The sequence below is a fragment of the Dermacentor andersoni genome, chromosome 9 (assembly GCF_023375885.2).
Source record: "Dermacentor andersoni chromosome 9, qqDerAnde1_hic_scaffold, whole genome shotgun sequence".
NCBI lineage: Eukaryota > Metazoa > Arthropoda > Arachnida > Ixodida > Ixodidae > Dermacentor > Dermacentor andersoni.
The window spans coordinates 93,062,815-93,076,236 of NC_092822.1; the positions used below are offsets into that span (position 1 = coordinate 93,062,815).

General features: G+C 46.9%; 1 protein-coding gene across 1 annotated transcript; it reads left to right on the plus strand.

The window, feature by feature from the left end:
• Positions 1-335: 335 nt before the first annotated feature.
• LOC126527865 (calcium-activated chloride channel regulator 3A-1-like) lies at positions 336-13,000 on the plus strand. The gene is made up of 4 exons (XM_072284569.1): positions 336-366; positions 667-843; positions 10,259-10,516; positions 12,124-13,000. Exons 1-4 carry the CDS (start codon positions 336-338, stop codon positions 12,768-12,770), a joined length of 1,113 nt encoding a protein of 370 aa, XP_072140670.1. The 3' UTR covers positions 12,771-13,000.
• The last annotated feature ends 422 nt before the right edge of the window (positions 13,001-13,422 follow it).

The window sequence follows — 13,422 nt, forward strand, 5'->3', positions numbered from 1 at the left end:
GCATTGTTCTTTGCATGTTCTCAAATTGTGCTCAGAGTTCCGCATATATGGCTGCTATGGTTTCCACGTTCTCAAGTTTAAACTCAATGGTGTTTAATCGATTCTGCATACACTTTTATCCATCAAGAATTTCCCTCAGAAACTGTTCAGTAGTGGGCCCAGGATTGGATTCAACATCCGCACTGAGCAGCAGCAACGCGAGCAAAAATTGTTTAAAGAACATGCATACAGTACTAAACCCGAAAGGGCACGCCAGCTGGACTAGACAGCGGTGAGACGTTTTGACGGAGGAGTATGTGTTATTAACCTGTCTTTACAACATGAGCGGGTTGGTCATGGCTCTGACGGATGACCAGTGCGACAGTGGTAGGCATCAGTAAAACATTTGGCAAGCATGAAATCTTCCATACAAAAAATAGCACAATCGTCACTTATTGGATCCAAAATTTTAACAAGTAAAGAGCATTCCTAATACTATTACAAAAAGAAAACAAATACACAATTCAGAAATTTCCAAATCAGCCATATTACGTGATAACTGAAAAAAAAAATACTTTCACATCACTTTGGCTCATCTATAGATCAATTAAACCACAGGAAACTGATTGATTCAAATGTGTCCGTAATTGATTGCGTTTTCAACAGCCCTTGGTACTAATATTGCAGATCCTGATGTCTTGGCCAACGATGGTTGGTACACCGGCTACTTCACGCAGTTCACGGGCAAAGGAAGGTACGCCGTCAGGGCTTATGTTTACGGGGACAACAAGACCAGCCATGCGTACCGTACGCCGGGATTCCCTCCTGACATCTCCATTTCCAAGGCGGGGGTAGCGCTTCCTCGTGAGTTGATCAATCGTGCATTACCGTGCAATGCGCAGTCTCTCTCGCCGTGCCTTTATTTTGCCATAAATGGTAAAATGACCACTGAGATATTAACATAAATGTAAGTGATTTTATTTCGGAAGAGTCTTTGTGCAGTATGGAGCCTAAGGCAAGCAAATGCGTTGCTGTTCAAGTGCGATAACAAGAATTGTTCAATATCGACATTCATGTGAGCAGGAGAACGGCACATAATGCCTGGAGCTTGCCGTGTTCATCTTTTATTGCGACACCATATATATAGGCGTCTCTCTGCTGTTGCGTCTTCGTGAGCTTCCGAATAAAGTGGAAGTGCGATGAAATCGTCGTCGCGTGCCGTATGGTGTGTTCGAATGAATAGAGTGCGACGGAAGCCGGCGAATGCGACCCAATCTTGCTGGAGCGAGAGACAAGGGCGGGAAGGAAGCGTGCCCTTATCTGTCGCGCGCGAAGCTCGGGAGTGAGGCGAGGGTGGGATGGTTCTTCGCCGGCGGCTGCTGCTTACAGCGCAGCTCTGCGGGTGCCGTATCTTCAAAGGGTTCTGCGACGTGACCAAAGTGCGCGCTCGCACAAGCCTCATGTTCAAAGCGATCTGCGATGTTAGCAGGGTCCGCGTAGTGCCGGCAGCTTCTTCTGCGCTGCAGTTTCGGCATTTTCTTCCCGTTGAAGCAAGATATACAAGACGCTCAATGCGCTCACTGCTACTGCGCTTTCAATAGGCATCCATGGTTAGAGTTATCTTACTCATCTTCATCAGCAGCATATATTTATGTCCACTTCAGTATGGAGGCCTGTCCATGCGATCTCCAGTTACCGCTGTCTTGCCCTAGCTCATTCGGATTTCCAGCTGCAAATTTACCGCTTTGAATCTGTATATCTAATCGTCCACCCATTATCTACCTGCGCACTACATGACCTTCCCAAGTCAATTTTTTTCTCTTCATATTAATTAGAATATGCGCAATCCCCGTTTGCTCTCTGATCCACACTGATCACTTCCTGTTCCTTTGCACTGCGCCAAACATTTTTCTTTCTATTGCTCTTTGTGCGGTATTTAACTTGTTCTCGAGCTTGTTTTTTAACGTATAAGTTTCTGTCCCGTGTATTAGCATCGGTAGATTGCAGTGATTATATTCGTTTCTTTTCGACGACATTGGTAAGCTCCAAGTCAGGATTTGACAATGCCTGCGGAATGCCCACCAACCAATTTCTATCCTCCTGTATATGTGCTCCACATGATCAGGGTCTCCTGTGTGTAATTTACATAGGTAAATACTCCTGTACTCCTGTACACACTCTAGAGGCCGACTGGCGATCCTGAATCCTACATTTACCACGCTGTTGAACGTTATCATTGTGTTCTGCAATTAATCTTTAACCGCACTCTTATACTCCCTCTCTCTCTTAATGTACTCTATCATTTTTTCTAATTCGTCCCCATTGTTGCTGAACAGGACAATGCCATCTGCAAACTTAAGGTTTATGAATCCTCGCCGTTGATCTTCTCTCCCGAGCCTTCCCAGTATAATGGTTGAATACTTTTTTAAGCAAGCAGTGATTAACACTGAAGAAATTGTATCTCATTTCCTGGCCCCTTTCTTGACATGTAACATTCTAGTTTGCTTGAGCGGAACCAATTTAGCTGTGAAATCTTTATAAATATTTGCCAAGGTCTGCACGTATACCTCCTGTACTCTTCAATTACGCAAAACCTCCGCGAGTGGAGTGATTATAAAATGGTTTCTCATTATCAGTGAAAGTCATATCTGGTTATTTTATTTTGCGCAAAAAATCAGTGGTTGTTAGGAAGTACATATTAGTAATGTGCTTTAGAATGACAAAGCCAAATCGCAGTATTACTTCATAGATTGATGTCTCCACGAAAACTTTACTTTCGGCTCATTCTTGTTCCTGTTATAGCGCCTGTCCATCGTACATGTTCGTCTTTTCGGCCTTGTGTTTTTAGCACTGTTTTTCTTCAAGCATGTCAATGAACGATTCGATGTGCAGCGTAGTGGCGCATGCATAGGATCGTGTGTTGAACGTCGATTGCACTGCACCGTTTACGTCTACCATTGAGCGTGACCTGTAAATTGATTTACCTAGTGCAAGTGCTTTGTGCATATCAATAAGTTGAAAATGTTTGGATTTTTTAGGTTCTTTTATAGTAATGACTTCTTTCAACTGAGCACTTTTCTAATGGGTGGAGAGCGTCGTAACTTTTACACATGAAAGAGCGTAAGTTAGGGCGTGTTGGTATTCCATAACAGATTTTTTAGCGCACGAAAAGGGATGAGAGGCAGTGGCAAGATGCGGGAACAGCGCTAACTTCCAACAATTTATTTCATCCCACGAAACGGTACACATATATATACGACACAGACACCACCGTACGCATGCGCATATGTACTGATTTCTAATCAAATTAGACAGCAACGAGACATGTGTAATGGAAAGTTAGGAAAGTTAAGATGATATCGAAGATGAAAAAACGACCATGCGTAGCAAAAAAAAAATGAAATTTCAAGATTAAAATGTCATCTTCATAAGGCCACCCTCTGTGTCACGTTAAAAAAATCATAATCTTTTTTGAAAGATCGATTGAAGGCGCGCTAACACAAGCGCTCCCCAATCTAGCGATCTTCGCCGCTTCAATAATCTCACGTGTTGTTTGCGTTGGGCTTCCTATTACCGTGCACTGTTTACAAACGCTACTGCACCCATGCTTTCTGCAGTGAAAAGCCAGATGCCCCACTCCTCCAGTTCGCACATTATTTAAGTGTTCGCGGAACCTATCATTTACGTACCTTCCCGTTTGGCCGATGTATTTTTTGCTGCACGACAGGGGCATTTCATACACGATGTTGTTGTCACAAAGAACGTAACGTTCCTTGTGATTTGTCCGGCAACTGGGCTTCTCAGAACTACAGTAGCTGGCCTTGCACGCGTTGTACAGCTTGATTGGAGCTGAGAAGATGACGCTTACATTTGCGTTATTGCCAAGCTTCTTCAGTCTGTGCGAGATATCGTGGTTGTACGGTGTGATTGCGCGTTTCTGCTTCACTCGCGCATTTTCCGGTGAAGCAGACTGCTCATCCTGTCGCCCGCGTTTTGTGGTCTTAAGAAGACCTTCGGCCACAGCTGTGATGATATGCTGCGGAAAACTGGCCTGTTTCCGGCGATCCACTTGCGCCAGAAAACTGGACAGACACTTGTGAGCACATGAGTGGCGAAGCGCATTAATTAAGGTTGACTTTGCGATGCCCCTCATAACTAACTTAGACTGGCCCGATGTAAATGGCAGTAGCGGCCTGTTCGCCCTTGGTTCATATGCCCAGCACACCTGGTGTCCTTCAAAAAACATTCTTATATCGAGGACTCGCAAAGTACCATCCTGTGGCGTTTCATGCGTAACAGTGCGTGACATCGTGACTTGCATGATATCCCCGCTAGGACTTGGATCGAGAAGCACAAGGTAGTCGTCAACGTACCTACACACCTATTTTACATTTGAGTTTTCTAATTTAGCATCCAGTATCCTGTTTACACGAGCAAGGTAAACGTCACTTATGATTGGAGCATTACAGGAGCCAATGCGAATAGCTTGTTTTTGAAGATAAACACTCGCATCCCACTTGGAGAACGTCGAGCGCAGATACATGGACAATAGTTCAAGAAAACCCTGTGTAGATATGCAGATGGTGCTTACAAACTTCAGTTCATCGTAAGCATCAATAGCCTCTTGAACACATAGTAATAACTCATCATGTGGTAGTGAATAATATAGATATTTTACACATATAGAGAAAGCTTTCAAATTACTGCCTACATGCGTCTTCAGGTAACCTATTACTTCTTCCGAGTTCTTAGTAAGAAAAGGATCATTCACTGCTAGCAATTTCAACTTGCATTGAAGAAAGAAACCTAAGGACTTTTGCCAAGTTGCAGCTTCCGACACTATAATACGCTGTGGCCATTCTGGTTTATGGGTGCTGATCGAAAAAAAAGAAAACATTTCAAGGCTCCCAGATTTGCAAGGCTCGCTTCAAGACGCCATATATAGTCAAGAGACGACGCTGGGAAAGACAACGACAACAGGAAGAATTTCTAGCATCGGAGGCTACGAGGGAATCTGTTGGACGCCCTTCCCGAGATACCAGGCCCCGTTCACGCTCGAGGGCCCGCTCGAGAACCAGAAAGTCCAGATCACGGAGCCGCACACCCGGACCGGCCCGAACCAGATCCAGGAGCCGTACGCGTTCGCGTTACCGCAGCAGCGGAGGCGGCCCGGCGGTAGAAGAGGCCACCAACAAGGTGAGCTGGGCAGACGCGGTCAAAGGCTCGTCGCGCCGCGGCGGAACTGAGGAGACTGCAGCTTCTAAAGAAATAGCAGAAATGAGACGGGAAAATGCGCAGTTGAGAGAATTAATCTCACACCTCACGAGAGAAATCCAGGAACTTAAGAATAGTCGAAGGGTGGACATATCTCCCCGTCTGAGTACTTGTAGTGCAGGTGCAGCTGCGGTAACTCCTAATAATAGCATGGAGGAGGACGACAACCCACCGCCACCTAAGAGAAAGGCTCCAGCCGTTAGCAGCCAAACCGGATCACAACTGGCAGACCTAGGACAGAAATTAACAGAAATGCAAAATGTACTCAAAGAACAAGCGGAAGCCGTCGGCAACCTCACGCTGGCGGTCTCGACCATAATGTCGAGAATTGACAAATTCGAAAGCAACGTGGCCAACCTAAGTCTTAGAGTAGCCAAGCTGCAGCCAGTAACCACCGCAGGGGCCCCCATAATTGGGGTCGCATCTAATCAATTCCACGACACCCGTGTAAACAACGCAGGAGCATCTGGGGTTCTTCAGACCTCCAGCCCTCGACCAGACCAAAATAGGCAAGCACAGTAAAAGAGGCGCGCTGACGATATGGCAGTGGAATTGCAGGAGTTACGCCGCAAAAAAAGCGGTCCTGCAACAACACCTTAAAAGCAAATCGAAACCCGATGTAATAATGTTACAAGAGACACACGAATTAGCAAAACTACCCGGTTACCAAGCCATCGGTCCCCCCTCCGGGGAGAACCAAGCGGTAACTACTTTGGTCAGGAAAGGCTTAGTGGTCGTTCGTCACGACCTTAAGGTAGCGCAGATTGAACAAGTATTCGTAGAAATTATACCTAAAAGCAAGAGCCAAAGCAGCACGTTTATCCTCAATCTATACAGCAAGCCAGCGCACATACGACAGCGCTTTCTAACCCTTTTTAGGAAGGCCACTGACATCGCGGGCACCCATCCCCTACTAATAGGGGGAGATTTTAACGCCCCGCATGGTGCGTGGGGCTATGCCTATACGAGAGCCAAAGGCAAGGCTTTATGGCAGGATATACAGGAAACAGGCCTGACCCTAATCACCGACCCCAGCTCCCCCACCAGAATGGGAACAGGGCTGACAAGAGACACCACGCCCGATCTAACATTAGTGAAGAACGCAAGAGGAGCGAGTTGGAATAACACGTTCGAAGACCTTGGTAGTGACCACAGAATTCTCGAAACGAAATTATTGGAGAATATAAAAGTCGAACCCAACAAAACCTTCAAATGGACGGACTGGGACCAGTTCCGCAAGAATCGAGCCGGAATGACGCACGCGCCCATCACAGACATTCAACAATGGGCCGAACAAGTGATGGCTGACGTCAATGAAGTTACAAAGACCGTGACGCCAGAACTTCCCGTCGAGAAGATCGACAGCCGCCTGGTGCACATGTGGGAGGCCAAACGATCGCTTCAAGCCAGGTGGCAGAAACAAAGACACAATAGGAAGTTGAGGAAACGCATAGCGTTACTCAACAAACAAATAGAAGAACACTGCAAAACTCTTAGTAAACAACAATGGGATGAGATCTGCAATGAGATGGACGGACGGATTGGCACCGGTCACACATGGCGCCTGCTCCGACACCTGCTAGACCCGACCAAGACCAAGGCAACACATCGGGAAACCATGCGCAAGCTAGTACACACGAACACCAAGAACGAGGAAGAAATCCTTTCCGAACTCTGCGACAGATACGCCCCGCACAGCCCGACTATTCAACACGGGGAATACACGGGAAATCCCAATTTCTCTCTGGACAGAGACTTTGGCGAGGCGGAAATCCGGGCCGCTTTGCAAAAGCTCAACAGCAAGTCGGCCCCGGGACCGGACGGCGTAACTAATAAGACCCTTCGTAACTTGGACGACGAGACCATCTCCGAACTGACCAAGTACATCAACGATTGCTGGGCCCGAGGATGCATCCCTGACCAGTGGAAAAGAGCAAAAATGGTGCTCATCCCCAAACCAGGGAAACCCCCAGATCTGGCCAACCTTCGACCAATATCCCTTACGTCGTGCGTCGGCAAGTTGATGGAGCACGCCTTCCTCACCCGTATCAACGCACACTTGGACGACGTGGAAGCGTATCCAGACACCATGCTCGGATTTCGAGCTCATCTCTCCACGCAGGATGCAATGTTGCAAATCAAGCACCAGATACTCGACAACAAGACAAGAGGTACCAGGGCCATTCTAGGATTAGACCTCAAGAAAGCCTTCGATAATGTAGCTCACGCAGCCATACTACGCAGCATTGCCGCACTCAATCTAGGAAACCGGGCGTACAGCTATGTTAAGGATTTCCTCACAAACAGGAAAGTCTCCTTAACGCTGGGCAAACTCGCATCCGAAGACAGGAACATAGGCAGCGTCGGCACCCCGCAAGGCTCGGTCATCTCGCCGATGCTCTTTAATGTCATTATGATCGGCCTCCCCGAGCGCCTCAACGCCATCGAGGGAGTGCATCACACAATATACGCGGACGACGTTACGATCTGGGTGTCCGAGGGAAGCGACGGAGAAATCGAACAGCGATTACAGACCGCGGTCGAGGTGGTGGAGGAGTACCTCGTCGGAACCGGTCTCGTCTGCTCGCCAGAAAAATCGGAACTCCTCCTCTACCGCCCGACGCTTAGGGGAAGACCCCCCAAGGCTTACATCCAGCATGCTGCACACGAAGAAATTTGCATACGCACCAAAGACGGACAAGAAATACCCAGGGTGAAGCAGATTAAGGTGCTCGGATTTATCATAGAATCGAACGGCAACAACGGAGAAACGGTCAGGCATTTGGAGACTAAGATCACGAACACGATGAGGCTCATCAGAAGAATCACCAACAGACATCAGGGTATGAGGGAGGCCAACGTCGTCAGACTCATACACTCCTTCGTTATTAGCCACATTACCTATGTGGCCGCCTACCACAACTGGTACGCGTCCGAATATGCCAAACTGAACACCCTCATTAGAAGAGCACACAAGATGGCACTGGGCCTTCCAGACAGCACCAGCACGGAACTGCTGCTACAGCTGGGCGTCCACAACACGCTTGAAGAGTTAATTGAAGCACAACAAATCTCGCAACTCGAAAGACTAGCGAAGACACGAACGGGCAGGAGTATCCTGGACAAACTCGGGATAAGTTATCACAAGCAGCACGGCGACAAGACATCCCTTCCAAGCACGATCAGGGAAAAGCTGCAGGTGGCTAATATACCCAAGAACATGAGCCCCGAATTCAATCAGGGTCGAAGAGCGAGTAGAGCCAAGGCTTTACTCAAAGCCTTCGGTAGGGACAAGAAAGCGCTGTTCGTAGACGCGGCAGAATACGAGGATCGACGTGCTTTTGCAGTGGCCGTCCTTAATACCGAGAAACAATTGGTCAGTTGTTGCAGCATAGGTGTAAAAAACCCCGAGGTAGCGGAAGAGGTGGCGATAGCCATAGCCATCGTTAACCCCAGTTGCAGATATGTACTCAGTGACTCGCAGACGGCGGTCAGAAACTATGCACAAGGCAGAATTTCGCCGAAGGCTGAGGCTATACTTAAAGCCAACGCGCACTATGTCACCTCCGAGGAGACGGAGGAACGACACATTATATGGTTCCCGGCTCACACGTCCCCCGACACCCCCGTACCCAACCTCAACGAGGAGGTCCACCGCGTAGCGCGAGGTCTCACGTTCCGCGCCCGCGAAGAAGGAACCTCTCTTGGGGTTGGAAATCCAACGGAGGCATGGACAGAGAGGGACAGAATGACCAGATACTGTGATATTACAAAATTTTACCAAAACTCAAGGCGGGTTTATCCGCCCCCTAACCCCAAACTCGACAGGGCCCAAGCGGTAGACTGGCGGCAGCTACAAACAAAGACCTTCCCCAACCCCGTCCATCTCAGGAGGATATATCCGGACGTCTACTCAGATGATAACTGCAAGCTATGCAGTAGGGCTCACGCAACTCTTAGACACATTCTCTGGGAATGTGATGTTATATGCGAAGAAAATGCAGTTTCCCCAGATGAAGCTGCGGCGCGATGGACGGCCGCGTTGCGCAGCTCAAACCTCGAAAATCAACTATGGGCCATCCAGCAAGCCCGTGAGGCGGCGAGGAGACAGGATCTCCGGACCTCCTCGGGGGCGGCCTAGGCCCAGGCCACGAATTTGCCGGATTGGTAATAAAGTTGTTACCACCACCACCACCACCACTCCCAGATTTTTTACTTTCGATTTGGCGGACCAGTTTACTCAGGTTTAATTTCTGACAAAGCTTCTTAGCTTCTGATTTCACTTTCGCATGTGAGACATCATAGCACGAAAGATGTCTGCTACATATATATATATATATATATATATATATATATATATATATATATATATATATATATATATATATATATGTATGTGTGTACCGCTTCTTGGAATAAAACAAATTGTTGGAAGTTAGCGCTGTGTCCGCGTCTTGCCACTGTCTCTCGTCCCTTTTCGTGAGCTAAAAAACCTCAGTTTTACAAATGAATTTGCTGATGATGACCGCCGGCAATTCATAAACCTTGACCCCTTAATGGAAGGTATGTGCTATCATGTATGACAGACACAGAACAACTGCTTCAATCTCAATAGAACCCCAAAAACACTGGTATGGCTACGGGAAATTGATGCCTTATTTAGCAATGCAATAGATAGGAACTGTTAGTCTTGAAATACATTCTGAGTGTTCTCAAATAATGTATGGCCGAAGCTTGTCGTATTACATAAAAACTGCGTAAATTACCACTCTATTTCAAGCAGGTATTACTGAAATAGCCAACGTTTACCTGAAACACATCTCAGTCTGATATTACTGCAGTTGTCTGCAGGTAATGCAAGAACATTCAATGCCACGTGCAGGGTCGGCGTCAAATGAAACCTTAAATGTTATTTCCTTGGAAATCCTCCTCTTCCCCCTATCCTCGCTAGATTGCCGTGCTTAAAATGATCATGGTAGTAATACTATCGCTATGTGTTGTGCAGCGAATGGACCAACCCTACATGCGCCAGGCAGCTACACATTCGTGGATACCCTCCTAGGAAACAAGACGCCGACGGTCCCATTCGAAAGAGTCGCCTACTGCGGCTACCTTAACGTCAGAAGGGACATGCGGCAGACTGATGTTCCTCCAGGTAGACTCACAGACCTAGATTTTTTCGACGGTTACGTCGAGAGCGACAGAACAGCCGTCATCATAATTACTTGGACTTGGCCTGGCGCACACATGACACACGGAAAGGGTGCGTATTGTCTATGAGCCGCCATCCAGTACTGAGGAATAAATTACCTCAGAAAACTCAACATGAGCATTATGACTGGGTATACGAGTGAGGAGAGATCTATTTCTTTTTATTGTATTTAGTGTTTGGAGCACCGCATTCTTACGTACAATACACTGTGGATGCAAGGTAACATTTTGCTGTCCAGAATGCGCAAATATTTCAGTCGCTAGTCAGTCAAGTGTCGCATTGCGTTTTTAAGAAGTGTTCATAACCATCGCTAGTAGCGTAAGCAATAAAGATGTTAAACTCTATCAAACACCTTGAAACAATAAATTCACATAGGGGCTCAGCAAACCGCCTTTCAAAAAATAAAAAAAACGTACGTACACCCGCCCGTGGGAGCAGTTGGTGCTTTTTTTTCTTTATTTTCTTCGATGCACTGATTAGACTCCCGCAGTAGCCGACAAAACTTTGTCACAGATAGAAATTCGCGGCTTCCCTTTACGTACCTGGTGCACTAATAAGTAGAGTGAATTAACAAAGATTTATTTGTATGAACCGTATTTTTCTCTTATTTCATATTTCATGGGTTGGCAATACATGGAAAGTAGCAATGATAACTTGCAGCAGCTGGTTTGTGAATTCGTGACATATGGAAGAAAAAAAAATGCCAGAACAATGCAACACGAATTCTCACCACTAAGTGGTAAACAAGAAGAAAGGTGTTAACCGAGGGACCCGATTTTCATGTCATATCATCAGAAGCCAACAATTAGTCACACCAAGGACAATATAGGGGAAATTACTTGTGCTTAATAAATGAAATAAAGAAACGAGAGTTTATTAGAAATGAAAGCGGATGAAAAAAGAACTTGGCCTAAGTGGGAACCGAACCCACAACTTTCGCATTCCGCGTGCGATCCTCTACCAATTGAGCTATCACGGCGCCGTTTCCCCATCCACTTTCTTGGGTATTTGTGTCCTAGTAGAACCCTGGGACGGTTAGCCAGCGCCATAACTCACAGACTTTGGCGGCGGTCGTGGAACGTTCTTTTTTTCCGCAGGCGTCACGAGAAAGTGATCGTTTTGGGTCAAGGCAACTGGTCAATAAACCCTTGCATGCTACCCGAAGGCATCAATGTTGCCGGATTCAAGACCCTCGTTCGTTATGTTGCCGCATTCGAGACGTAACATTAGCCATGCAGTTAAAACAAAAAGAATGATTAAAAAACAAAGGGCATGATGGAACAGCTACAGTGTTCGATAATCAGGCTTCTGAAGACGGCATGCCGTAGGCCCTAAAATCATACCTCGCACAGTGTGTTCTCTTTCTTATTTTTTCAGAACATTTGATGACTATAGATGGGACAGCCTAAATATATGTATTAGAAGAAAACAAACCTGATCAACACGTCCAATTTATTTTCGACGTTTCTGCCGGGGACCAAGTTGATCAATGTTATTTTACAGACGTAACGGCCCAGTTATTATAGACTTCTGGTAACGTCTTTGTGAAACATTGCCGAACTAGACTGCAACAAGAAAGCTGTAAATAGCATTTAAACAAAACAGGGGTAGGGGGGATTGCCAGCACAGTGCAGAGGTTCCATCTCTTTCTTTTACAGCGGCGGAAGTGGAGATCCGAGGCAGCACGAATAAAACCAACCTTCAAAGGGACTTCGACAGCCAGGTGCTTCTGTCCAATGTCGTTGAAGGCAACCTTGACCCCCTCCCCGCCGGTTCGAAGCACAACGTATCGATCGCACTTCCTCGCGAGTGGGAAACGTCGAAACCAGGCGACAGGGACTTCACGCTGGAGGGGTACCTAGCGGCGCGTGTTATCAACGCCGATGGACTCAAGGGGAAGCTGTCGAGGATCCGTGAAATGTCGTTCCTAGTCGTAAACTTTACCGCCGAATCACTCACGACAGGAGCGTCCATCACCACGCGGGCAATGCGGCAGACTAAGCCTGGACCAGCAAGAACCACGAGAGCGCCGGAAAACCCTTACACCAAGCCAATCCAGGCAACAACCTCAACACCCCCGACCAAAGGCGAACCAGCTCGTGATCCGTCGGAAACAACCACACCAGAGGCGGGGCATGGGAGAAAGAATGACCATCCATCCATCATAATTTGGATTCTGCTGGCGCTAGTTGCCGGAGTCGTCGTGGCAGCCATCACAATTATGCTGCTGCTCAGGGCGCAGTCCAGCCCCATTGCCGAAAATCAGGCTACCGCCACGAGCACGGCAACAATGACAACGATGTGAAGCCACGTGGTATAAAGCGTTTCGGGCTCCAGCAATGCGTGGCATTATTTGAACTTCTGGCTAGCAGGTGCATGTTTCTTTCTTTTAAAATTCACCTAACTACTCCTTTATTTACATGAGCCATTTGATTATTTCCTTTCACAAAAGTTATCAAATCTATAGCAAATCTAAAGCAAACATACAGTGGCATTTCTTGTGCTGCTCTTCTCTACAAACCATCAGAACAAATAACTGTATTAAATTTTACAGTACCAAGAAGATGATGTCCATTGCCGCTTCCGCCACAATGGCTTCGCTCAAGATGGCCAGGTGATTGACTCCAACGTATCACTCCAACCGCACATATTGCAGATACATATTTAGCTCCTTGAGTGATGAATTATGATACTTTGCAGGAACAACTTTAAAACTTGTAGGTCATGATATTTGAGGTGTCCTGATTGCCAAGAAAACAATTCTCCTCTCTCGGACCATTGTTATGCACATTCGGTCGTGTCCTCAAAGCAGGTATCGTGGCTCAACCCTGCTTTTCTTTTTGCAAGTACGCTGTGGCAGTTTGCAGAAAAGTGAGAGATTATTCACGATTGTGTGAGTAGAGCATTAACGGGTTCACTGGTTGTAGTACTTGGAGAAGTCCTCAGCGGCGATGCAG